The sequence below is a fragment of the Hippopotamus amphibius genome, chromosome 3 (genome assembly GCF_030028045.1).
Source record: "Hippopotamus amphibius kiboko isolate mHipAmp2 chromosome 3, mHipAmp2.hap2, whole genome shotgun sequence".
Classification (NCBI taxonomy): domain Eukaryota; kingdom Metazoa; phylum Chordata; class Mammalia; order Artiodactyla; family Hippopotamidae; genus Hippopotamus; species Hippopotamus amphibius.
In genome coordinates, this window is record NC_080188.1 from 7,758,394 (window position 1) to 7,783,833 (window position 25,440).

Below are 25,440 nucleotides of genomic sequence, written 5' to 3' on the forward strand. Positions count from 1 at the left end.
TGAATTTTGCTTGCAGTATAAAAAACGTAGACATTTATAAAGGAAAAAAAGAGCCAAAAGTTCATCGAGGATGCTGATAGCTTAAACATGTCAAACTAGAATAGCATGTGCCATGATTTCATGTTAGTAAAAATATTGATAAAAATTTCTGATTTTCTAAACATTTAAGCTAATGTGTTTTAAGTCAGTAAACTTTTTCAGAAATAGTTGCTCCATGGTGTTCTTCAAATAATTGTTAATTGGCTTAGCTTTTGTTTTCTTATCTACCTTGAAGCGCTGTGGTCGGTCACATGACAGTATGACTTAGTAGCATCTCAGATGCCTTGTTATTGTTATCCTCTCCGCTCTGCACCTCTTGTCCAGTACCCAGCAGGTTTGAGAATGTGCTGTCTCTATTTCCTGGGAATGTTAGTGAGAATTGACACTATCATTTATGGATTTCAACATTAGCCAGTCCTTCAATAGTGATTTGAAGTCATTTACTTGTGCATGGTCAGCTGCTTTCTCCACTCCCTAAAGGGTATTTCCAGATAGTACCTATGGCTCTTTTCTTACCTGTTAGACATCACAGTGGCCTCCCATTTTGCAAATAATTTGTAAGGCTTTCTGTTAGCTGGTGGCAGTTAGACTTCTTGCTAAAATTAAAGTGACCTTCACCTCTGCAGCATCTCACCTTTTGATTGTTCCCCTCTTTTGAGGTTGTCTCCTTCCATAGCATCTAATAGACAGTTTCAGTTCTACGCCTACCAGTTCTTCATTTCCTTTTATACATTTTCTTCTTGACTCTCCTATCACTGTTTTCTTTCTAGGAGACTTCATTCACTACCATGGCTTTATTTGTGAACTATATACCAATGAACCCTAGTTTTCCAGCCCAGATCCCTCTCTGGAATTACAGATGGTTATTTCCAACAGCCTATTGAATACTTCCAGCTAGAAGTTCTGGGGCACTTCAGAGTTGACATTTGTCAAATAGAAACTATTATACACTTGCTTCTCCTGAAACAAAAGACTTAAAGGCCATCTTCTCCTGTGTTATCTTCTATTACCTCGTTTTAGTGTGTCAGCCTTTTTTCAAGTTTGTCTTTTCTGTATGCTTTCTAAAACCCCTTCTCTATTTCACCACTAGAATTAACTAAAAAGGGAAATTAACTGTATGTTTAAAAGAAACCTCAAGATCTTACCTACATAGCTTTTTGTGTAGATTGAAAATCCACGTTCCACAGCATGGTGTTTTCTGTAATGGAGTGGAGATAAAAGTAAATGATAATCTTTTCCCAATTCTCAAAGAGGTGGATTTTTTTAAAAAATATTTTTTTCCTAGACATCTTAAAAATTTTATTACCTGCTACCACTTTTATCATCATCTATCACAGGGTGATATTTGAATTGGCTTAAACTTTTATACTTAGTATTTAAGTTTACAAGTGTCAGATTTTCAAAGGATTTGACAGGCTTTTCACAATTTGAGTCTACCCAACTTGTCAATTTTATTCACTGCGATGGCTCACTTCAGAATTTTAGAGAATTTGTTTGTTTCCTGACTACTATTTATTAATTGCAAGACATTCAACATGGTATTAACAACTTACCTTTTTGGATTATGAGGATTAAATGAAATAATGCATTTAAATGAAATAATACATTTATTCAGGGCCTGGTGCATAGTAAACACTCAAGAAATCTTAGCTACTATTGTTTTCTTGTGGTTGCTTTGCTCTGCAGCCTGAAACTCTCACCGCACCCAAATCTGCAGGGTCATCCCTGCGCGTTCCACACTTCTCCCAGGCCCTAGCATGCCGTACACTTTCTTCCTCCCACTTCCTGTGACTATGCCTTTTCCTTCAGAATTTACTTCTAAGAAAATTTTCCTAGAAAGTGGTCCTTTTTTACCCCTCCCCTCCTTACATAGGCACTCTGTATTGGAACTTTTTGGTCGTACCTCTGTTTGGATCATGAATCTCATTACAATTTGTTTTCCAGACATTTTTTACTGTCTTTACTGGACTTTGAACTTTGTTTCAGTGGTAAGGATTTATTCACAGTGTTAGATTCCAGTGTTACCATTCCTGCCTTGAGCCAAAAGGTTTTCAGTCAGTAAACATAAGCCCTGTCGTCTAGATTATCTCATTTAATCCCCACAACCACTCTGTGTTGTGTCGGCATTATTGTTATCAGATACAGAAACTGTAGAAGCTGCGTGAGGTTACGAGATTCGCTCCAGGCTGCTTAGTTTCTAAGTGCCAGAAGTCTGGAACTCCCCATGTTTGTTTGTTTTGTTTACTTATTTGTTTGTTTGTCAGCTGCATTGGGTCTCCCTGACTTTCTCTAGTTGCGGAGAGCAGAGGCTACTCTTCCTTGTGGTGCGTGGGCTTCTCTTTGCAGTGGCTTCTCTTGTTGTGGAGCATGGGCTCTAGGTGCACGGGCTTCAGTAGTTGTGGTACATGGACTTAGTTGCTCCAAGGCACGTGGGATCTTCCCAGCCCAGGGCTCAAACTCATGTCCCCTGCATTGGCAGGCGGATTATTCTTAACCACTGCGCCACCAGGAAAGTCCCTAGAGCGCCTCATGTTTAGTAACTTACTACTATTCTATAGCTACCCCCTTATACATTTGTCTTTTACTTGTAAATAAAATAACATTCAATTTATTAAAAATGTTTCTTGATGGTTGTCTTTGAAGCACTTTTGCTTTATTTTGTAATGTGTTAAACATCTCAAGAATTGGGATTCTGCTGATTCAGAAATGTTAAAGTGTGATCTGTGTAAACCTTGCGTTCTTTATACTCTGTTGTGTTGCTTAGCAAAAGAGTTGGGTGAATAAATATTTTTAAGACACTGAATTGTTTTTTTAAGCTCTTTATTGGAATATAATTGCTTTACACTCTTGTACCAGCGTATGAGGTACACCAAAGTGAATCAGCTGTATTTATACACGTGTTCCCATATCCCCTCCCTCCTGCGACTCTCTCCCACCCTCCCTGTCTCAGTCCTCCAAGGCATCATCCATTCTCGAGCTAAACTCCCTTTGTTATACAGCAACTTCCCACTGGCTATCTATTTTACAGTTGGTAGTATATATATGTCTGTGCTACTCTCTCACTTCATCTCAGCTTCCCCTTTAACCCCCACCCCGCCAAACCTCGAGATCTCCAGTCCACTCTCTGCATCTGCGTCCTTGTTCTTGTCTTGTCACTGAGTTCATCAGTACCTTTTTTAGATTCCATATGTATGAGTTAGCATACAGTATTTGTCTTTCTCTTTCTGACTTACTTCACTCTGTATGACAGCCTCTAGGTCTATCCACCTCATTACATATAGCTCCATTTCATTCCTTTTTATAGCTGAGTAATATTCCATTGTATATATGTGCCACATCTTCTTTATCCATTCATTTATTGATGGGCATTTAGGTTGCTTCCATGTCCTGGCTATTGTAAATAGTGCTGCAATAAAACACTGAATTTTTAATACAACATTTGCGTAGTAAATAGAGTATTTTGTACTTGAAGTAATTAACATTGTATTTTTTCCAAAATTTAATTGTTTTTCACGAATTTGAATTAGCCTTTAATAAACTTTATGTGTTTAGTAACATCCTTGAGAGCAATTATGTGTCTATATAAATGATAGCCCTTTCTTAGTCCTTTTGTAGGGTTATTATTTTAAGAACATATAATAATAAATTCAGATGACTTAAGGATTTCTTATGGCTTTGTATTCAGTGAAAAATACTCATAGCTGGAGGAGAGGGGTTAGTGGTGGTGCTGAATTAGATTATTAAATACAAAAGTATTGCTTGTCATTAATTTTATAAAGTGTTTAATAGAGCCTAATTAGCAATATACATAGTGATTCTAGTTATTCTCTAAGTTGTGATTGTTTAACTGAGTTACATCATAAACTCCAAGAATGATGGCCAGCTTTTTTTTTTTCCTTTTGGCTGTGTTCGTTCTTCGTTGCTGCGCACAGGTTTTCTCTAGCTGTGGCGAGCCGGGGCTTCTTGTTGCCGTGGCTTCTCTTATTGCAGAGCACGGGCTTCAGTAGTTGTGGTGCAGGGGCTTAGTTGCTCCATAGTATGTGGAATCTTCCCGGACCAGGGATCGAACCTGTGTCCCCAGCATTGGCAGGTGGATTTTTAACCACTGAGCCACAAGAAAGTTCCCCTGGATAGCTTCTTCTTTCAAAGAACAGAGAATAGAGTTGAAGATGAGCAGTGTATATTTCCCCATTGTATAATATTCTTTAAATTTCGTTCATGGGTTTGTTTTGCCTTGTTGTTTTCATTGTTAGAGTTGCTTGTTTGAAACATATTCTTAAATAGTCTTCCCTTTATAGAGCATAGTAATATTCTAAATCTTACCCCTGTAATAGTGATGTTTATATTTTATTTTAGGGAAGCTATGCGAAATTATCTAAAAGAGAGAGGGGATCAAACAGTACTTATTCTTCATGCAAAAGTTGCACAGAAGTCATATGGAAATGAAAAAAGGTAAGATTATTGTTTTTCTGGTGGATATTTGATTAATAGCTAATAGTAGCTATCACATGAATTTGCAAATGATGTATTAATATGCAAGTAAGAGGATGGTTTCTATTATTGGGTTAATTTGCAAGTACAAAATGAAAAGTAGGAGATTTGTCTCTATTGAAAGGGGAGAAACAGAGTCTCTTGAAGGGGGAGAAACAGAGTAAGTTGTGGCTTATTTAGTGAAGATCCTCTGGTTAAATCCCTGATTTTACAAAATGAAATAATCCATAATTTTTATTCAGGGCTGCATGGTGTTCCCTAAGTATTTCTGTGATACATTAGCTCATTAAAAAGTAGCTTTCCTTTTGGTGGAAAATGTAGTTTTGTGAAGAAATGTAACCCTAAAACTACCATTTTAAAAAGGAAAAGGCTTAAACAAACCCCTGAATTGAATTATGGAGTGATTGTGAAGAAAAGTACTCCCAGCCCTCTCCACCTTGACCCTGTGCTTATTCAGGTTAAGAGAAAACATCAAAGCTGAGCTGGTACTCATACCACATGAATGTGGCACTACACAAATGACCTGTAAATCAGATTAGCTAAAATTAAATTATAACAAGGATTTTAATATTTAATACTTATCTTAGTATTTTTTTAATTTCAGCATTTTTGGTATATAATTGTGGATTTTTGTAATTTGTTTTTTCACTTGGTTCCTGGAATTTTCTTGTTAATAGTTTCTCAAGCCTTTGTTTTTCAGACAGCATTTTTTTGTTAAGCATTTTGTGGACAAAGGCTGCTTATGGAGAAGATGAAAGATTTTTTGGATTGGCTAGAAAAGTACCAAAACTGAATTGGGAGAAGGAATGAAAACTCAGCTTTGGGTGTTGGATTGAAAGGAATGAGTGGAATCTTAGAGTTTGTGAAATAAAGGAAGTCTTAGCGTATGCATAAGAGAAAGGAAATGTAGTATATTAATTTACATGCTAGAAGAATTTTAAATAGTCTCTTTCTCAAAGTCGTCCTCTAAGTCTGAGCTGAAAAAAACGTGAAGCTGTTTAGTTGTTAATGTTATCCTCAAAGAGGATGAACAGCTGAAAACAGTATTTAGGACTCTTACTGCCAAGTATTTTTGTTCTGGTTTTGGTGTTTTGTTTTGTTTGTTTTTTGTTTTGGGCTACCCTGGGTCTTCATTGCTGCATGCAGGCTCTTTGTTACAGGCTTCTCTCTAGTTGTGGCATGTGGGCTTCTCTAGTTGTAGCATGCAGGCTCTAGAGAGCACCTGCTCAGTAGTTGTGGCACACGGGTTTAGTTGCCTCTTGGCATGTGGGATCTTAGTTCCCTGACCAGGGGTCAAACTCGAGTCTGTCCCTTGCATTGGAAGGCAGATTCTTAACCACTGGACCACCAGGGAAGTCCCAAGTGTTCTTTTCTTAGTTATTCAAGGTTACTAAATTTCTGATTACTTTACTAATGGTACTTAATCATCTGGTTAAGAGTTAAATAATGGAAAGAAGTTGGTAACTACAGTTTGGGACATAGAAACCAAATCAAGGTAGTGGCCCCTTTTTGCATGAGGTTGGTACTGGAAATTCAGGTCTCTTCTCCACCCACCCCTTACCCCCCAAATAATGAAATCATGTATATATAGGAGGTTGTCTTTTTTCCCCTCCTAAGCAAAGCAGCACAGTACCGTCATTGCTTGAGATGGGTCTAAAGGGCCAGCCTTGCCCTTCATAGTGAATTTGAAGAAGGAATAGTTTCCCTTTATCCAGACGTTGTTCTGGAAATGCCTCACAGATGTCTTTATTTTTTTAAAAATTAATTAATTTATTTTATTGGCTGTGTTGCTGCACACAGGCTTTCTCTAGTTGTGAGTGTGGGCTACTCTTCGTTGTGGTGCACACGCTTCAGTAGTTGCAGCTTGCAGGTTCTAGAGTGAAGGCTCAGTAGTTGTGGTGCCCAGGCTTAGTTGCTCCACAGCATGTAGGATCTTCCCAGCCTAGGGATCGAACCTGTGTCCCTTGCATTGGCAGGCGGATTCTTAACCACTGCGCCACAAGGGAGATCCCACAAACGTCTTTAAATTTTAATCCTCAGAATAATCTTGTAAAGTAGGCATGCTTTAATCTCCGTTCTATGAGTGAGGAAACTAAAGATCAGAGACTTTAAACATGCCCTGGTACACTTTAGTTAGGCGTAGTCGATAGAGCCAGGATTGGAACTCCTGGGTCTGTAATCCCAAATTTCTTTTTTTCTTTTCATTTCCCTGATTTTCATAGCTTGCCATTTTGTGTTTGGAAGTAAGCCATCTACAGCAAGGCTTGAGGATGGAAAAGGCACCTAAAGAACCTAAACATGTCTTAAAACACAAACTTTGTAAATTTCACTGTCTGGGATTCTCTTTTACCATGAGCAGAGAGAGACTGGGCTGGATCTAATGGAAACAGGAATAAACACATGTTCATTGCATAGCTGCCAACCTGAGCAGTGTTGCTTTCCCCACCCTTGGATTTTTGAAGATTCAGTTTAGTACAATTGAATTCATTTTGTAACTCATTTATTCTTTATTTCCGGCAACCTGTTACATTCCAGGTACTATGCAAAAGGCTCTTGGCTGGGAATTTTAAAAGTCACTGTGTCATTTAATACTATGATGAATAAACTGAGGCCCAGTGGAAATAAGAGAAGGGGAAGAACTACTCAAAAAATTAGAGTCCAGATAAGGTTCCTGTTTGTTAGTCACTGTTAAAAATACAAAGCTGTGGTGGCTTATCAAGTTAAAATAGGTGATTTAATGGTTATCTTGTATTATGATTGCCCTTATTTTAAATTTCTTTCTATTAATTTGAAGTATAGCCTGGTGGATCTAAAACCCCAGTCAAAGGAAAGCTCAAAGAATCTGAGCTTCTGACTCCTAAGAATGAAAGAAAAAAAAAGATAAAAAAGCCAGAGTAACTACTTTCCTATATGTTTATTGTAATATTCTAATTTCCAGAAGAGACATGCACTAATTTTACAATAAAGGTAAAAACCTAGTAAAATTACTTGATTTTTAAAAAGAATGAGTCGTCAGGGGCTGCTAACACAGGCAACCTCCTGAATGGCTGGCAGGGCTTCTTATTGGAAGATGTCTTGTCCCTTACTCCTTAGTGGAGTGCAGTGGAAAGAGGACGATCTGCTTTCTTTCCTGCATTAGGCATGAGGTAACCTGGGGACATGACCACAGTCCTCTTGGCTTACAGAGTAACTCCAGTGAATGATGCTAGAAATATTTGGGCAGGAAGTTTTATCCTAAAATTTTAAATTGTTCTCAAGATTCACTTTTGTGCCTAATAATGAGCATTTATTTGCATAACATATTTGGTATCCCACTTATATTAGTGGTTAGTTTTACTTTTTCATTGAAGAAGGTCTTTCCAGATTGAAAAAGAAACAAAAAATTTTGTGTAGAGGAAAATCTACATTAAAGATACGGAAATGCCATTAGACATATTAACGTTTCTTCAACTTTGTGTTAGGGGAAGTATGAATAATCATTGAAGGGTAATGCTTCTGCCAAAATAGATAATGTAAATGATGTGTTGGATTTTGTCTAACCTTATACTTTGGGCTGAATAAAAAGGCTTCTTTGAATCTGTAAGGTATTTTCCAGACCTCATTTCAGGATTTGAGGAAAAAGTTCTTGAATCATTTTCTGAAAGTAAAGACTGAACTAGGAAATAAAATCATAAGTGTGTGCATATCGCCACCAAGTGGCAGATAAAAGCATTGTTTGTCATAGTTGCTTAGATATAGCTAGCTATTGGGAAAGATGAGAAAATAAAGGCACATTGTTTCTTTTTTTTCTTTTAATTTATTTTATTGGCTGTGTTGGTTTTTTTTTTTTTTTTTTTTTTTTTTTTGCTGTGCACGGGCTTTCTTTTTAGTCGTGGTGAGTGGCGGCTACTCTTCGTTGTGGCTTCTCTTGCTGCGGAGCACTGGCTCTAGGCGCGTGGGCTTCAGTAGTTGCAGCACATGGGCTCAATAGTTGTGGCGCACGGGCTTAGTTGCATGGGCATGTGGGATCTTCCTGGAGCAGGGATCGAACCTGTGTCCCCTGCATTGGCAGGCGGATTCTCAACCACTGCGCCACGTAGGAAGCCCAAGGCACATTGTTTCTTAAAATATCCTTTTATAGCACCTGTTAAACTCGGAAAGCTGGCCACTTGTTCAAACGACTTTTCACTGAATGTTTGGTACATGTTGACCAGCGGTCCAAATTCAAAAAATCATCAATTCCCATGCCATTGTAAAGTTGTATTTTAATTTTTCTTCTGTTAATTAGGTGGCATTTTTTCCTTACCCTCCTCCCTTCAATTTCCTTTCATTTATGCGTAATTTTTTTTTGGTATTGATGCATATTTTCTATTTCATTACTACTGAAGTCTCTGGAAATGAAGATTTGATTCATTGGCTGACTTTTAGGGGGTAGCAATATTGGGATGTTTAAAATATGATTTCATCATCCCATGGTAGAAATAATCTTAGTGTTTATATTGGATTTGCTGTTTTCTTGTGTCACAGCTTTCTTTGTTTAAATTATTTTATTTATTTTTGGCTGTGTTGGGTCTTTGTTGCTGCATGCGGGCTTTCTCTAGTTGTGGCGAGCAGGGGCTACTCTTCGTTGTGATGTGAGGGCCTCTTAGTATGGTGGCTCCTCTTGTTGCAGAGCATGGGCTCTAGGTGCATGGGCTTCAGGAATTGCAGCATGCAGGCTCAGTAGTTGTGGCATGCGGGCTTAGCTGTACTGCGGCATGTAGGATCTTCCTGGACCAGAGCTCGAACCCGTGTCCCCTGCATTGGCAGGCGGATTCCTAACCACTGTGCCACCGGAGAAGTCCCACAGCTTTCTGGAATAGTTGTGAGTTGATATAAAAATAAGGCTGGTTCAGAGGCAGTTGAAGATTCATCTTCATTTTTCTTACATTTATTAGATGATTGGAAAGCACTTTCAGTATAGAACCTTGGTCAGTGTTTTTTTTTTTTTTTTTTTTTTTTTGGCGCACGGGCTTAGTTGCTCCACGGCATGTGGGATCTTGCTGGAGCAGGGATTGAACTCATGTCCTCTGCATTGGCAAGCAGATTTCCAACCACTGCACCACCTAGGAAGTCCATTGGTCAGTGTTTTGAGTGATAAAGAATTTTTTGTCAGCCTTGCTGATTTTTATGCTCTGTTGGTTTCATGCCATTTTATTACATTTCACTTGAGGAAACCAGCACTACATTTGGTATGCTATACTAAAACACAGTTTTTCGAATTTTATAGCTGATATACCAACTTACTAAGGTGGCATAATATCTGTCAATAAAATACTAATAGGAGACAAGTTGCCAAAATTGATGTCTTCTCAACTTCCTGATAGTGTGCCAGCTAGGTATTTGAGTCTATGCCATTTTAAGTATTGGGTGGTTCCCAGCATTAGAGGCCAGAAAGATCCCTGGTGTAGGCTTGAACTGAGCCAACTCCAGAACTAGCCCAGCTAATCCAGGCATCCATCCAAACTTGGAGTGACCTGGAGCTGAGCCCACTGCCTCGGCTGTGACCTCTATGTCCATGGTGACAGAGAGTATACAGGCACCAAAGCTGCTCTGATTGTTTTCTGTTGGTTTAGATACATACAGAAGACTCCAGAAGGTTTTCCCCCTCACTCTCAGCCTGACCCCTTCAACCTACTACGTCTACTTCCCCGTTACCCCTGGCTTCATCTCTTCTTGTTCTCCTTTCTGCTCTAGCCACACTGGTCTGTTGTTTCTTTGCTGTCCATTATAGTCCTTTCTTTGGACCCTTTGCACTTGCTATTCCGTCTTCTGAAGTGTTCTTAGCCTAGATGCCCGTGGCTTTAGGTAATGACCCAAGGTCATCTTATTAAAGAAGCTTCCTCTGGCCACTCAAGTCTTCTACATTTTTAAGTACTCCTTTCCTGCTTCATTTTTCCCCTCAGTACTTACCATCAGCTAACTAAGTGTATATGTTATTTTAGTCATCTACCTTTTTAAAATTGTCTTTCTTTTTAGAATATGAGTTCCATTAGGACAAGAATTTTTGTTTAAACTACTAAAATATTCCCAGTCCCTGGTACAGACTAGGGATTAAATTTTTGTGAATTAATGAAAATTAAGTAAACCCAGCTCACTTCTTATAAATTGTATGTAGATTGCCTCTAAAGTACTCTTTGGTAGAGTTGAGCAAAAAGTAGGTGCCATCATATATTTTGATTCAATTCAGTCAATATTGTAGTAGGTGCTGAGGGGGAAGCAAACAAGTAGATACTACTCTACTACCTTTATTTTATTTTTTTTATTAGTTTTTATAGGACTGTAGTTGCTTTACAGTGTTGTGTTAGTTTCTACCATACAGCAAAGTGAATCAGTTAGACATATACATATATCCACTCTTTTTTTTTTTAATATATTTATTTATTTAATTGGCTATGTTGGGTCTTCGTTGCTGCACACAGGCTTTCTCTAGTTGCGGCGAGCAGGGGCTACTCCTCGTTGTGGTACATAAGCTTCTCATTGCGGTGGCCTTTCTTGTTGCAGAGCACAGGCTCTAGATGCGTGGGCTTCAGTAGTTGCGGCACATGGGCTCAATAGTTGTGGCTCACAGGCTCTAAAGCGCAGGCTCAATAGTTGTTGTGCATGGGCTTAGTTGCTCCGCGACATGTGGTATCTTCCTGGGGCAGGACTCAAACCCGTGTCCCCTGCATTGGCAGGCAGATTCTTACCCACTGCACCACCTAGGAAGTCCTATCCACTCTTTTTTAAATTTCCTTCCCATTTAGGTCACCACCGATCATTGAGTAGGGTTCCCTGGGCTATACAGTAGTTATCTATTTTGTATATAGTAATGTATATATGTCAGTCCCAATCTCCCAATCTACTACCTTTAGGATGGCCTCAGAGCTAAATCCAGCATGACAGTGTGTGTGTGTGTGTGTACACACATGTGTATGTGTACAATTCTTTTGTTTTTTTTTTTAAAGTCTGTATATTGTTAGCCTAAAAAATGTTAAAAAGCATAAATTATTTGCCAAATTTTAAACTTAGGAATTTCATATAAAACTTTATTTGGGGCAACTATTGGAAAGCTGGAGGCTGTGACCAACACTAGGCTTCCACACCCATAGTTCAGGCATGTGAGTGAGTGGGTAAGTGTATATACTTGCACGCTTGCTGTTCCCAATTGTTTCTTTGTCATCAGAGCCACACACCATTGGGTGATGTTCTTTACAGTTAAGCCCCCTCTCCCCCCCCCCCCCCCCACACACACACGGTGGGCTTAAAAGAATTAAGAAAGAAATTTCTGTGCTCATAACTATATAGAAAGTGGGAATTACCATGAGGGCTGTGTGTGTTTCAAGAAAGAAGGGAGGGGACTTCCTTTTTTGGGTAATTAAAGCACATTTCTACTTATTTATTGTACATCTGATCCACCCTTTTGTATCACTTACCTGGCTGCTGTTTGAGTTTACTTAGCTACTATTTGAGTAGGTATTTGAGTTTTCAGGCCCCTTAATGAGACATGACATAAATGTCTTAAAGTATATATGTCAGTGTGTATAATTGAGCAAAGGAATTACACCCTACTTAAGAACTGGGTTGATGGTCTGAATTGTGTAAAATTTGGCGCTTGAGCTAGGCTTTGAAATAGATATTTTGTATAATTACTAAGAGAAGATTATAAGGAAGTTATTCTGGGTGGGAAGAATTTGTGAGGGTGGGTTTTTGGCAACTAGGAAAACAAATCCATTGGTTGTCTGTGAGTTGAAAGGATACAGTATGTTCTTTTAGTCATCCACATGCAGCAGGTGTTCAGGATGTAAGATATGTACTGATCCAATGATCCATTTTGCTTTTAATTCTTTTACTTAGTTGTATTAATATTTTAAAAGTTTCTGTTTTGGGCATTGCTCTAATTGTTTTCCAGGTTAATTACCAAATGAAGATAAGAGTAATGCCCATACCAAGAATATCATTAATTAATGATACATGATTTTGAGTAGATCTTAATCAGTAACTGCACATTCTGTGGTGGATACCATGTTTTGTATATGTTAAAATACATTGGATTAGTTGAACTGTAGTAGTTCAGAACTCTGAGCTATGTGGAAAGAGATGTCCCCTGCTCTAAAAAGTATTTCGGCTTGAGTGAATGCGTAACATCAATATAGATGAACCTTACCTGAACAAATGAAAGTGGAAGTCTTGATTTCTGTGCCGTGGATATGATTATTTGCATTACAAAAGGCTTCACCAAAATGTTGGGTTAGGAGCTAACTTTGTACAGTTCAACATAATTTTGTATTCATGTGTTTAAGAAAAGGAAATGCTTTCTTGACTGTTATTGCAGTGTGTTTTCTCCCCCTCATTGTTTCAGGTTTTTTTGCCCTCCTCCTTGTGTGTATCTTATGGGCAGTGGGTGGAAGAAAAAAAAAGAACAAATGGAACGTGATGGTTGTTCTGAACAAGAATCTCAACCATGTGCATTTATTGGAATAGGAAATAGTGACCAAGAAATGCAGCAGCTGAACTTGGAAGGAAAGGTAAAGAGCACCATGGTACCAGAATATAGTTTGCTTACTTGTTTTTGTAGTGGTGATTTTTCCCCCCTTTTATGGTTATCGGTAGCACTTTCTTAAATATATAAAAATCAGAACCAGAAATAAACTTCTCAAATAGCTATGGCCTAGTCATGATTCATGGAGCTGGAGCTGTTGAAATCTGAAGGTGGCATGCGGTAAGCTTCCTCAGCTTGCCGGCTGCTTAGCAGGCTGTGAATCAGGTGCCTGTTGGGGGCCAGTACTGGAGGCGCATTGCTCATCCACCTGACAAGGGCATGATATTCAAACAACAGTGCAATACATAGTTCAGTAATGTTTTACTCTACTCATTTTATCTTAGTCTTATACTAGAAACAAAGTATTATGGGTTATAAACATCATAAATGTTTTACTTAGCTTCAGTGTGGAACAGAACTATGCTGTGTAGACAAGAGCAGCCATGATTAGCTTTACTCGAACTTTTAGGGGTTTTCTTTGATTACTTTGCTAGGGAGTAAAATTTATGAGTTAGTTTAACTAATTGTATTTTATGAATTTAGAAAGCATTTATTTCCGTCTGTAGCTTTAGTATTCAAAAGTAGTTCTTCACTGACTTAGCATCAACTATTATTTTGTTTTCCTCCTGATATTAGAATTTCAAAATGGTTATTTCTGATCTCAGTGACCACATGAATGTCTTTTAAAATACTACATAAATTGCTGTTTTCTCATTCAGTAAGTCTTTGTTGAATGTCTTAGTGTTTGCTGTATTGCAGTTGACACTAAGGATGGGAGTTGGAGGGCAAGATTGAGGGTGGTAAACTAGGGGATTTGTACTCTCATTCAGTGTTAGTCATTTTACAGATAACGAGCACTGAGAATAAGAGCCTTAATATCAGCCTCCTTCACATTGAGTATGCTTATGTCATTTATATCTTTATAATTTTTATCATTAAAGCTTGTCAACTGTGTATTTTAAATTAGGTTTGGGATAAAACTTAATACAATAAAGTTTATTTCATCTTAAAATAGAGCAGTATAAAATATTTCTGAATTATGACCCTTGAGCCAAGGTAAAAAATATATTTAAGTAGTGTGTTGAACAAATAGGCCTTAGTCATGTCTCATCTATTTTTTCTGTTATATAGAAAGTCTTAGTGATATGTCTCCAAGCTGTACATCTAGACGTTTGAAACTGTGAATGGTAATTAGATCAGATAGATAGTGAGAAGCCAGGGATTCTAGCTACCCGTATATATAATTGTGTTAACTGAACTTCGTTGCTCACTTTAACCACTTCCAGCCTTCAGTGATTTTAAGGGGAGGTAATAACAAACAAACAGCATTGCTACTTGCTTATCTCAGCATCATGGCTTAGTACATCTTTCTTCAACTTCTGCCATTATATCCTTTCCCCAAGCCCTAGAAATTTGCAGAAGAGAAGAATACCTGAGAGCTTGAACATTAACTAGTACTTAAATCACCTAGTTACAGGGTAGTACAGTGTCTGTAAGCCAAAATTATGTGTTAATATTTAGTTTTAATGAAAAATGCTATTAGAGAAGTCTATAGAGAGTAAGACTGGTTGAGAGCAGAAGGCATTTCAGGCAGAGAGAACAACATAATCATATGCTTGGACCATCAAGGTACAAGAACAAGGTAAGTTTGGGTCCAGGTAGGCAAAGATGGACCAAGCAGTGGGATGGATGCTGAGCTTCAGAAAGAGGCGCTTTGCTCCTGTCTCACTTAACCGCCATTCATTTAAGGTAATATTATTTTCTTTCCACAGTCTGTTCATTGAATGGTACAATTAGTCACTATTAGTCACTATTGAAAAAGGAGGGATTTTATTTTGCATTACTGAGGATTTATCCTTATTTTAATATTCATTACAACAAAGTTCTAGTATATGCAACCCTTGTTTTTATGGTCATGACATTTTACTATACGTTGGTAATATTTTGGATCTGATGTTTTTAATTTGTTAAATATTTATTTCCTCCGTTTTTGCCTTACATAGTTGGAGCTAGGAAAGCTATGTGGCATGAATGACTTCCCTAATTAGCACACTTATATTTTTATTTTTAAGAATATATCCCCTACACCTCTGTTGCTGGTGTTGTTTTGTTTCTATAATTCAAATTCTACAATTCAAATATTTCTATAAACTTTTGTAGCATTATATATTAGGTGTTTCTTTTTCATTTCAGGGCAAATTTTTTCTTGCCTGAAGATCTTGTCTTCAAAAAGTTGTTTTTTAAGTTAAACTGTTCATTGTTTATAGGCAAGTTTATTATATGCCATTGTCTGTTTTAGAATTTTATTAGCTAATTTAGCCTTTTGGCATGATGAAGCAAATATAACTTCAGTTTTTATTTACTTAGTTTCTTAAAGCCGTAATACTGTTTCTGAATCAATGACTTTTGTTTTTTCCTTTTTCTTATGGAATTTGAGTCGTTTGTGGTCAGTAGCTTTATAGCTTTTAACAAATAATAAATTGGGGCTTCCTAGGTGGCACAGAGGTTAAGAATCCGCCTGCCAATGCAGGGGACACGGGTTCAATCCCTGCTCCAGGAAGATCCCACATGCCGCAGAGCAACTAAGCCCGTGCACCACAACTATTGAGCCTGTGCTTTAGAGCCCGTGAGCCACAACTATGGAGCCCATGTGCCACAACTACTGAAGCCCACGCGCCTAGAGCCTGTGCTCTGCAACAAGAGAAGCCATGGCAGTGAGGAGCTCGCACACCACAACGAAGAGTAGCCCCCACTCACCACAGCTAAAGAAGCTCGTGCACAGCAAAAAAAGACCCAACACAGTCAATAAAATAAATAAATAAATAAATTTATTAAAAAGAAAAAAAGGCAGTAACAAAGAACTTTTAAAAAAATAATAAATCATGTCTGAGAAAGCTTTATTAGAATTTTTTTGTGGATTCCAACTACTCACTTCTATAATTAGGGATATATTTTCTTTCCTTCCAGGGATATATATGCATGTTTGCTTTTTCCAAACAAAATAAAGCCCTTTGAGTGTGTCAGTCTTAGGACCAATTTTCTCTGCTCTTTTTCCTTTCCTCTTTGCCAGTCTACCGTATCATTTATGCTAGATTTCAGTATTTTCTCTTTTCTGATACAGATCATATCCCTTAATGTTAACACTAAGTGATCTCATCATTTTTAAGTTTTGCCATTAGAATGTAATTACCTTCATTTAGACGCATGCTTCATTTTTGGTCCACAGGACTCTCTGCTTTGGTGTATCAATATCCATTTTCCTAGGCTTTGTCTTACGTTGCAGAACAATTCCATAGTTCAGGCTTTATTTGACTTTCAGAGCTTTTTAAAGTACGGCAGGCCCATGGCTCAGTATCCCTGAGCACTTAGAGATCCTTGAGTGAAAGAAGTGAGTGCAGAGGCTCTTTTGGGTTTTTTTGTTTGTTTTTGTTTAGATAAATAAATAGCTCTATTTATTTATTGGCTATGTCAGGTCTTCATTGCTGCATGTGTGCTTTCTCTAGTTGTGGCGAGTGGGGGCTACTCTTCGTTGCGGTGCGCAGGCTTCTCATTGTGGTGGCTTCTCTTGTTGCAGAGCACAAGGCTCTAGGCACGTGGGCTTCAGTAGTTGTGGCACGTGGGCTCAGTAGTTGTGGCTCACAGGCTCTAGAGCACAGGCTCAGTAGTTGTGAGGCACAGGCTCAGTAGCTCCGTGGCATGTGGGATCGCCCTGGAGCAGGGATTGAACCGTGTCCCCTGCATTGGCAGGCAGATTCTTAACCACTGTGCCACCTAGGAAGTCCTAAAATTCAGAGTTTTAAATACTTAAGCTATACTTGAGCATTATTTACCCAATCTGGAAAAGGAGATCAATAATTTAGTCTTTTCCCTAATTCACAGGGATCAGGGGAATAAGGAAGATTTTAGAATTGTCATATATAATCGAAATAGTAGCATTTCAAAGTATCTTTATTGTTTTGCAAGTGCCATAACTTTTTAATACTATCTTTTCAGTTACCAGAATATATTTTCTGGTAAACTGACATAATACCTTGCTGTGTTTGTTTTCTCTAGGACCTTTAAATTCAGTTCTTTTGGTGATACAATATGAATTATCCCACAGGGCAGAGTTAGCTATTTAAAAAAATATTGCTTTCCTCAGACTCATGGGTGGTTACTGTAGCGTTTGACTATATAAGAATAAACATTGTATGCCCTATTGTCTGTTGGTGCTAAAACCCAAAACCCTCTACACAGTTTGATTGAATTCTGATAGCCTTCTTTATGTCTTTCATTTGCAGAAAGACAGTCATGGAATTTTTTAACTGTAAAATTTTATTTTAAAAAATTACTGCTATAACATTGGTAATTCTGTGAAATAGATGTAGAGCTATATAAAACAAGGGAAGACTATTTTTTTGAAGTCTTTTTGAGAGAGGAAAACAGATCGCAATGTTAGTATCTTACAGACTTGATAAGGAAGAGTTTGTACTTTGTTTTCAGAGATCAGTTTCGGTACTTTTTACAGCTGGTTTTATCAGCTATTCAGTGAAATTACTGCCTTTAAGTCTGATCAAACTTGGCCATGGCCATACTGAATTGTAGGTACATAGCTTACAGGGTTTTGGTGCTATTAAAACTTGCCTTTTCTTTCACAGAACTATTGCACGGCCAAAACATTGTATATATCTGATTCAGACAAGAGAAAGCACTTCATGCTGTCTGTAAAGATGTTCTATGGCAATAGTGATGACATTGGTGTGTTCCTCAGCAAGCGGATAAAAGTCATCTCCAAACCTTCCAAAAAGAAGCAGTCATTGAAAAATGCTGACTGTATGTATACTTGTTTTCTTTTTTGTCCTCAACTCCCAACATGCATTAATAAGACAACTTCAGCTATTTTTTAAGTTAAAAATTGCTTTTCAGTAGCCAGTTCATTTTTTAGAAATATTTTTGTGGTCTTCACTTTATCTGAAAAAGTCATATTCAGTTATTATTGCTGCTTTATGGTCTTGTTTTTCTTTTTCTTTGATTAAAAATGGGCAATACTTGGTGTAGGGAGGTGGTTCTTAACTAGGTTGGTTCCTCACTGCTCCTCAGAGGCATTTGGAGAAATGGGAGTTTCCTTTTGCTGTCACAGTGACTGGAGGGAGTACGTTCGCATTGGGTGTCTAAATGTCCTGCAGTGCCCAGGATGGTTCCCATCCCACAAAGAACTGATTCACTCAGAATATCAAAAGCAGCCCTTTGAGAAACCCTGTTAATATCACATGGGCTTCAGAATGCCACCCTGAGAACCTGAGCAGAAACTGTCATGTGGCTGCACGGGCAGAGGCTGCTGCCTCATCAGCACATTTTTAGACTCTCACAGGTAAATGCTGTTTGCATTATACACTACTACCTCTATACCCATTTTTTTTTTTAATTTTAACTTTTTGTTATGAAAACTTTCAAACTTACATAAAAGGGAGAAAGTAGTGTCAGGTGACCACCTGGTCTCAACAGGTTTTACCAGTTCTGTTTTATCATCTCTATCACCTCTACTCTTCCTCCTCCAACTGCTGAAAATTTTTAATGTGAATCTCAAACATCCTACCTTTCAACCATTCCTGCGGTAGTGACTCCCCAACTGAAAGTTTTCTTTTTAAACATCATTATACCCAGCAGAAGTTGGTGGTAGTTTGTTAATGCCATCTAACGGCCAGTCCATGTGCAGATTTATCACCTTGTCTCAGAAATATCTTTTTACAGTTGTGGTGGTGTTGTTTTTAATAGTTGGCTTGTTCAAACTTGGATCCGGACAAGGTTCGTACATTTTAGTCTGTAATAGTTTCTTCTCTTTCCACCAGCCTTTTTTTTCTCCTGTGTTATTTATTTGTTGAAACTGGGTCATTTTTCCTGTGGAATTTCCATATTCTGGATCTGGCTGATTACGTGTTCCTCTGTTGCTCATATTTTCTATAAACTGTTGGTTAGACCTGAAGACATTTATTTTAGAATTAGCTGGTCCTATATATATTCGTTTCTATCAGATCAGAAGTCATGTAATATCTGGTTGTCCCACTTCTTGTTATGTTGAGATTGGTTATAGTAAGTTGAGCTGTTGTTAGTCTAAGCCACCAGTTATAAAGTTCCTCAGCAACCTTTAACCCAGTGATTTTAGTAACCCTTCATGGTGGCTACTTAAATCCAGTATTTCATTAAGGGCTGCAAAATGGCGATTTTTCTAATTTGTTTATTCTTAACTTTTGCATTTGTTAGCTGTTTGCTTTAAATGTAGTCTGTGGAGAAAAGCTAGGTTAAGTGCTTGTTTACTGATTCATAGAATAACAGTAGTAGTCTTTGAAGATGGCCACTGAGATTTTAGAATTTTGGTTTATTTGCTTGTTTTTATTTTGTTTTGTTTTATTATGAACTTATGGGATTTTATATAGTGGATGGTTTTTAATCTGCTCAGTCATTATTATCAACATCATTTACTTTGTGTTGTGGAAATTTTCAAACATACTAAAGTAGACAGAGTTGCGTAATGACATGAAACCTCTTGTGTTCATCTTCTAACTTTCAGCAGTGATCTTAATTTCAGGCTAATCTTGATTCCACTTCATCTGTAACCCTAACCCACCCACACTCTCTTCTGCTCTCATTTTAGTTGGATGCAAATCCAAGACATTATATCATCTGTAAATATTTCCACATATCTCTGAAAGATAGGGTCTCTTATTTTCTAATATAATTACAATACCATGATCACATAAAAACAAACATAAAACAACTATAAAAAGAAAAAATTTCTTAGTATCATTAAATACCTAGCCAGTGCTCAAATTTAAAATTATCTAAAATGTGGATTTGTTTGGGATTTTTTTAGCCCTTTGGTTGAATCAAAATTCAAATAAGATCCACCAAATATTATTCTATATATTATGTTGACATGTCCTTAAGGTTTTTTTGTTTGTTTTTTAATCTGTGAATTTTCTCTTCATCTGTCTCTTTCTCTCTCTCTCTCTCTCTCTCTCTCTCTCTCTCGTAATTTATTTATTCAAGAGCCTGAGTCAGTTGGCCATGAGAGATTTCCACATACTGGATCTTGCTAATTGTATTTCCTAGGCGTAGTTTAATGTATTTTCTGTAAATTGGTAGTGTCAAAGAGAAACAGAGCTGGACACTAAAGGTGGTGAAAACAGATTTTGTTCACTACTGTTGCAATAGGAAAAAGAGATTTCAGTAAAGAACTGAGCTCAACTCCAAATACAACAAGGACAAGTGGGGATTTGTAGCCAAGGAACAGAGTTGAGGGGAGTCAGTGGATTGTAAATTACTAAGAGGAAACATCAAGGGCAGAGGGATTCTTAACAAATGAGCTTACCAGAATTTTTATAAAGACAGGCCTAGGTAATCAGATATAAAGGTGGAGGGGAGGAACTTGATCAGGTGTCAGAGATGGAGGATGACTTAGTAGGATGCTTGGCGATATCTGGGCTAGGCAGGCCAATGACAGGGCCCGAGGAGGAGTCCCGGTTTAAAAAGGACTCAGAGAAACCTGTGTAAAGTTTGGTCAAGGAGAGTGTCAGTCATTAATTTAGAAACTTGATCAGATTTAAGATTGTTGTTCTTTGGTTCTTTCTTGTTGTTTGTTGCTGGAGGGCAAGCCTACTTCACAGTGATTTGGCGTTCTTGCATCAGGAGGCATACAATGTCATGTATTTAGGCTATTTCCAATTCAAATTACAGGATTTTATTTAAACTCCTTAGTTTTGCATTTCTATTGACTCTAAGTATCTTGGTGGCAGAGAACATATTTCATTTTTGGAGTATTTTCCCACTTACGTAGACGTGGTTGTTTTTTCAGGAAATTGTATGCAATGCTATACTTTCAGGTATTAAGAAGGAAGCAAAATCTCTAAAACCACAGTATCCAGAGGCAGTTGCCATCAACTTTGGTAAACATCCTTCCAGACCCCTCTTTATGAATATATTCCACAGGATTAGATGTGAGCACATGGAGACACATGCTCTCACGTAAAAATGTATGTTTGCCTAATGAAACCGCAGTATAAAGAGTCTACTTTCCATTCAGTGATGCATCAGGGAGATATTGTCTTACCAATGCATTTAAATACACATTGTTCAAATAGGTGAATGATATTATAATTTATTTAATCAGTTTCTTACTGTTGGACACATTATTTTGAAAGTAACTTGCTTTTAAAAAATAGCACCACATTAAATGTACTGTGTAGCTCTCATTTAAAAAAGATTTTAATGGACATGTTATATATCTTTAGCTTGACATTATTCATAAAGAGTTACCTTGATTTTGGGAGGGTATCATCTGTTTTTTCTTAGGGAGTTTAAAAAAATTGCTAGCAGAATCCATTAATTATTAAATTATAGTAAAGAATAGTCCTAACTTACCAGGTACTGGTCTCTTGCTCTCCACTGTTGCCCCTACCCCCACACCCCAATCACATAAATAGGGGCTGTTTTTTCTTTGCAGTATGCATTGCCTCAGGAACAAAGGTGGCTCTGTTTAATCGACTTCGATCCCAGACAGTTAGTACCAGATACTTGCATGTAGAAGGAGGTAATTTCCATGCCAGTTCTCAGCAGTGGGGAGCATTTTACATTCATCTCTGTGAGTATAAAAATATGCATTTGATTTTTTCAGTGTGAAATTGTTAAATTCTCTTTAATAATAAGACATACAGGTATATTAAGTTTTGTGATTTTCATAAGCAGATTAATAAGTTCTAAAAGATGATACTTTGATCTCTTTCTGTTGCACTGCAGTGGATGATGATGAATCAGAAGGAGAAGAATTCACAGTCCGCGATGGATACATCCATTATGGACAAACAGTCAAACTTGTGTGTTCAGTTACTGGCATGGCACTCCCAAGATTGGTATGGCCTTAATGACTTCATGACTGTTTCTAATAAGTTTTGGTGGCTTTTCCCTTTTTGGTTGTATATCTGGACATGTTTGGTAGAGGGCACTGTAAAGTTACATGATGATTTATTTTCTTAACTAATGTGCATTTTCATAATTCATTCTTTGTGGTACCTGCTGCATCCCAACACAGGGCCAAGTTTTCAAAAGCATAGAAATTTTAAATTTCTTTTAAAAATACAAGCATAATTTTTATTAGTTTACTCTCCCACAAGAAGATAGATTTAAAAATTAAATAAAATTAGTATTTCTTACTTTAGTAGAGAGGCATAGCGTTTGGGACTTTCTGAAACTGTAAAAAACTGCTTTTCTTAGCACAGTGAAGCAGAAGGCCCTTATATACCCTCCATCATCTTCCCACTCCTTTTCTGAAACAGAACAAATTTAGTTACATTGACAATGAGGGGGTGTTATAAGTAAGTTTGATTCAAGGTCAGAATGGGGGAGGGGGTCGAGTGAATGCAGAAACTTTTAGTATTACTCTCCTGAATATGCTTGGTATCCCTTTGATGAAATATTTCATTGGCTGATATTTTTCTGGGATTATTTCAGCAGGAGCTGGGTTGATCTATAATTATCTAAGTAAATATATCATTTTATTGTTTTTGTTTTGTTATATTTTTCTGTGTCATGGTTGTACAAGGTGATTCTATTTCCCATTTCAACTTAATAAGCCAAAATATGTGAAACATAGTAATATAAATTTACAAAACCTTGGACCTGAGGCAAATTATAAAAAGGGGAAAAGTAGTGAAAGAAGGGTGCATACATCAGAAAGAAAAACAAACCGGAAAACAAACTGAATCAACTTTTACTCAAGTTCTTCTCTTTTCATTCATTGTGCGTCACTCTGTTCCAGGGATAATGTTTATTTGTTTTAGCATTAAATGCTTGGGCTATAGAGTCACAGTTCAGAGGCTTATGCCTCTGATCAACACTACAGCTTATAGGTGAACCACTTAGAAGACAGACTCAAATGTTAAAATACTGTTTTCACTTGGTTTCATGTAAAGTACCAGTCTGCCTTGCTTGAAAGTCATCTTTAATTGAATATTTTTAACGTTCAAAATCATGTGGCTCTGATTATAAGAATGTTGCACCAAAAAACCTGATCCAGAGAACACCTTAGGAAACGTTGCAGCACCATCATTTACAACATGCTGGTAAATACCTCCTTCTAGAGATTGTGTGACAGAGGAATTTGTTTCCTCAAAGTCATAGCTAGGCTTTACATGGTCTGCACTGCTTCCTGCCCTTCTTTACCTCCACTTACATGCAGTTTTCAATGAAAGCAGGTTTCTCAGAGGAGGCATTTTATAGCTTTCATATGCTTTTAAGAAGGATATCACTGCCTTAATACCTGAACATTGCATTTTATGCTTCCTAGAATATTAGCTTTATTGGAGATCTTTGCTTGGAAAACACTCTCCAGGACCAAGTTGCAGTGGGATGAATGTCCTAGTGAGAAATCCTGTTGTTTAGGGCACTTTAAAAACAGGCACAGTGTATGTAGATCTAGCCAACTAACAAACATCGGTTAGCATTTATCCCACGTCCTCAAGATCCCCAGAGGTTTGGGACATCTAAAATCTGTTAGATAAACTAATCAGCGATATGAATTCAGCCGGGGCATTTACCAGGTATAGTGCTAGGAATATGCATAAGATATGTTTTCTGTCCTTAAGGGCCACATCCCATTTACCTCAGAAATATGGAAAATACTGTACCAATAACCTACAGAGCCAGCATAGAGGAGAGAGAGAGAGCTGGTTGGAGTTACCTCTGGTGTTTTATGAACGTAGACGTCATCACACATAGCTTGTTAGGACATTCGTACTACCTGGTTTCTCAGATTTCTTTCCTCTTCTTAATAATTAGAAATGATCACAGCAAGTTTGATACCAAATAATAGGGGACATCTTTGGTGAGACTAGGTCATTCCGCAGTGTCTATGTGCAGAGAACTATTGTGGGAAATAAAATTGAACCAAACGTGGCCCGTGTTCTCAGTGTGCTTACTATTACTAGGAGGTGGAGAAACTGGGTTACAGAAATAACAGCAACTCTTACATGGTGAAGTCATGAGCAAGCGTGGTAGACTTACAGGAAGCTTTAAACTTACATCCTTCAAAATTCACTTATTTCTTTAAAATCCAAACATCATTAAATTTCATCACAGCTTTAAGACTAGCATTGAATGGAAACATTTTGCTTGAGCTTAATTAGTCTCACAGAAAATCTTAGAAGCTATAATTTCTAAAAGGGTAGTATCTCCTCTTAAACTCAAAAATTAGTGGTGATGTAAGTAGAATGATAAATATTCTGACTAATAAACGGCAGAGCTAAAAATGCGTAAATATGAAGAATGTTGACTTTAAAGATTGGGATTTTTAATAGTTGTGGCTTAGGTGAAGAAAAATGGGGACGATAAGTCAGGCGTGATTGAAGTAATAAAAACCCAATAATATTGTATAATATTAATAGCACTGTTCTAAGCACTTTTACATATACTGATTCATTTAATCCTCACAAAATTCTGTGTGTAGTTACTATTAAGGATGTTCATTGTGAAGCAAAGTATTACAGTCCTGCCTGCATACGTGCATTGTCCAATAGCCCTGAACCCATGGGCCAGACACTGTCTAGGTGCTGAAGATACATTGGTGAATGAGGTAGACTTCCTTTTCTCTTGGAGCTTACATTTTGGTAGGGAGATAGACAAAACCAGCTGAAGAAATACCATTAAAAGGTTAACATAAGTGATAAGACGTTAAAACAGGATAAAAGGATAGGGAAATGGGAGTGCTTAGGGTAGTCAGAAAAGTCTTTTTGAAGTTGGGCTATTTGAACAGAGACCAGAATGAAATTGGGAGAGCCGAAGGTTGCATGAGGAGCATTTCAGGCAGACAGAATGAAGGCAAAAAGAACTTAAGACAGGAATGTGTGAGGACTAGCAAGGAAGCCGTTGTAGCTAGAGCCAAGGGAGGGTGGAGGAGGCAGGTGCCAGGAAATGATGCTTCGAGCTTAGCCATGGCAACATCTAGGGTTAGGACTTAGTTTTCTGTGTATGATAGGAGACCACTGGAGGGTTTTAAACAGGGAATGGTGGCTTCTTTATGATTGGAAGAATAATTTTGGTTGCTCTGTGGATAGGAGAGCATAGGGAGATAGCTGTGGAAACAGAGAAAGGTGCTTGGGCTTTTGTCATAATTCAGGCAAGAAGTTGATGATGGTGCCTTAGACTAGGATGGTACTGGTAAGGTGTTGAGAGGTGACTGATTTGTTTGAAGGTAGACCTAACAGAATTTGTTGACAGCTTGGGTGTAAGAGAAAGCCAAGGAGTCAAGGATGACTCCATGTTTTAGGACTGAGTGAACATGATGTCATTTAGTGAGCTGTGAGTTGAGAGAGGATCACATTTAGGAAGAAATAAAAAATTCT

The 25,440-nt window shown here is 37.6% G+C and overlaps 1 protein-coding gene across 3 annotated transcripts in view; it reads left to right on the forward strand.

The window, feature by feature from the left end:
- Positions 1–25,440, forward strand: part of RBPJ (recombination signal binding protein for immunoglobulin kappa J region) — a 104,484-nt gene that overhangs the window by 75,306 nt on the left and 3,738 nt on the right. For all 3 annotated transcript variants that reach the window (XM_057726563.1, XM_057726564.1, XM_057726565.1), the window contains 5 exons: positions 4,396–4,491; positions 12,890–13,055; positions 17,707–17,881; positions 21,549–21,686; positions 21,842–21,954. In XM_057726563.1, the coding sequence (XP_057582546.1) occupies positions 4,396–4,491; positions 12,890–13,055; positions 17,707–17,881; positions 21,549–21,686; positions 21,842–21,954 (688 nt within the window). The remainder of the gene's footprint in view (positions 1–4,395; positions 4,492–12,889; positions 13,056–17,706; positions 17,882–21,548; positions 21,687–21,841; positions 21,955–25,440) is intronic.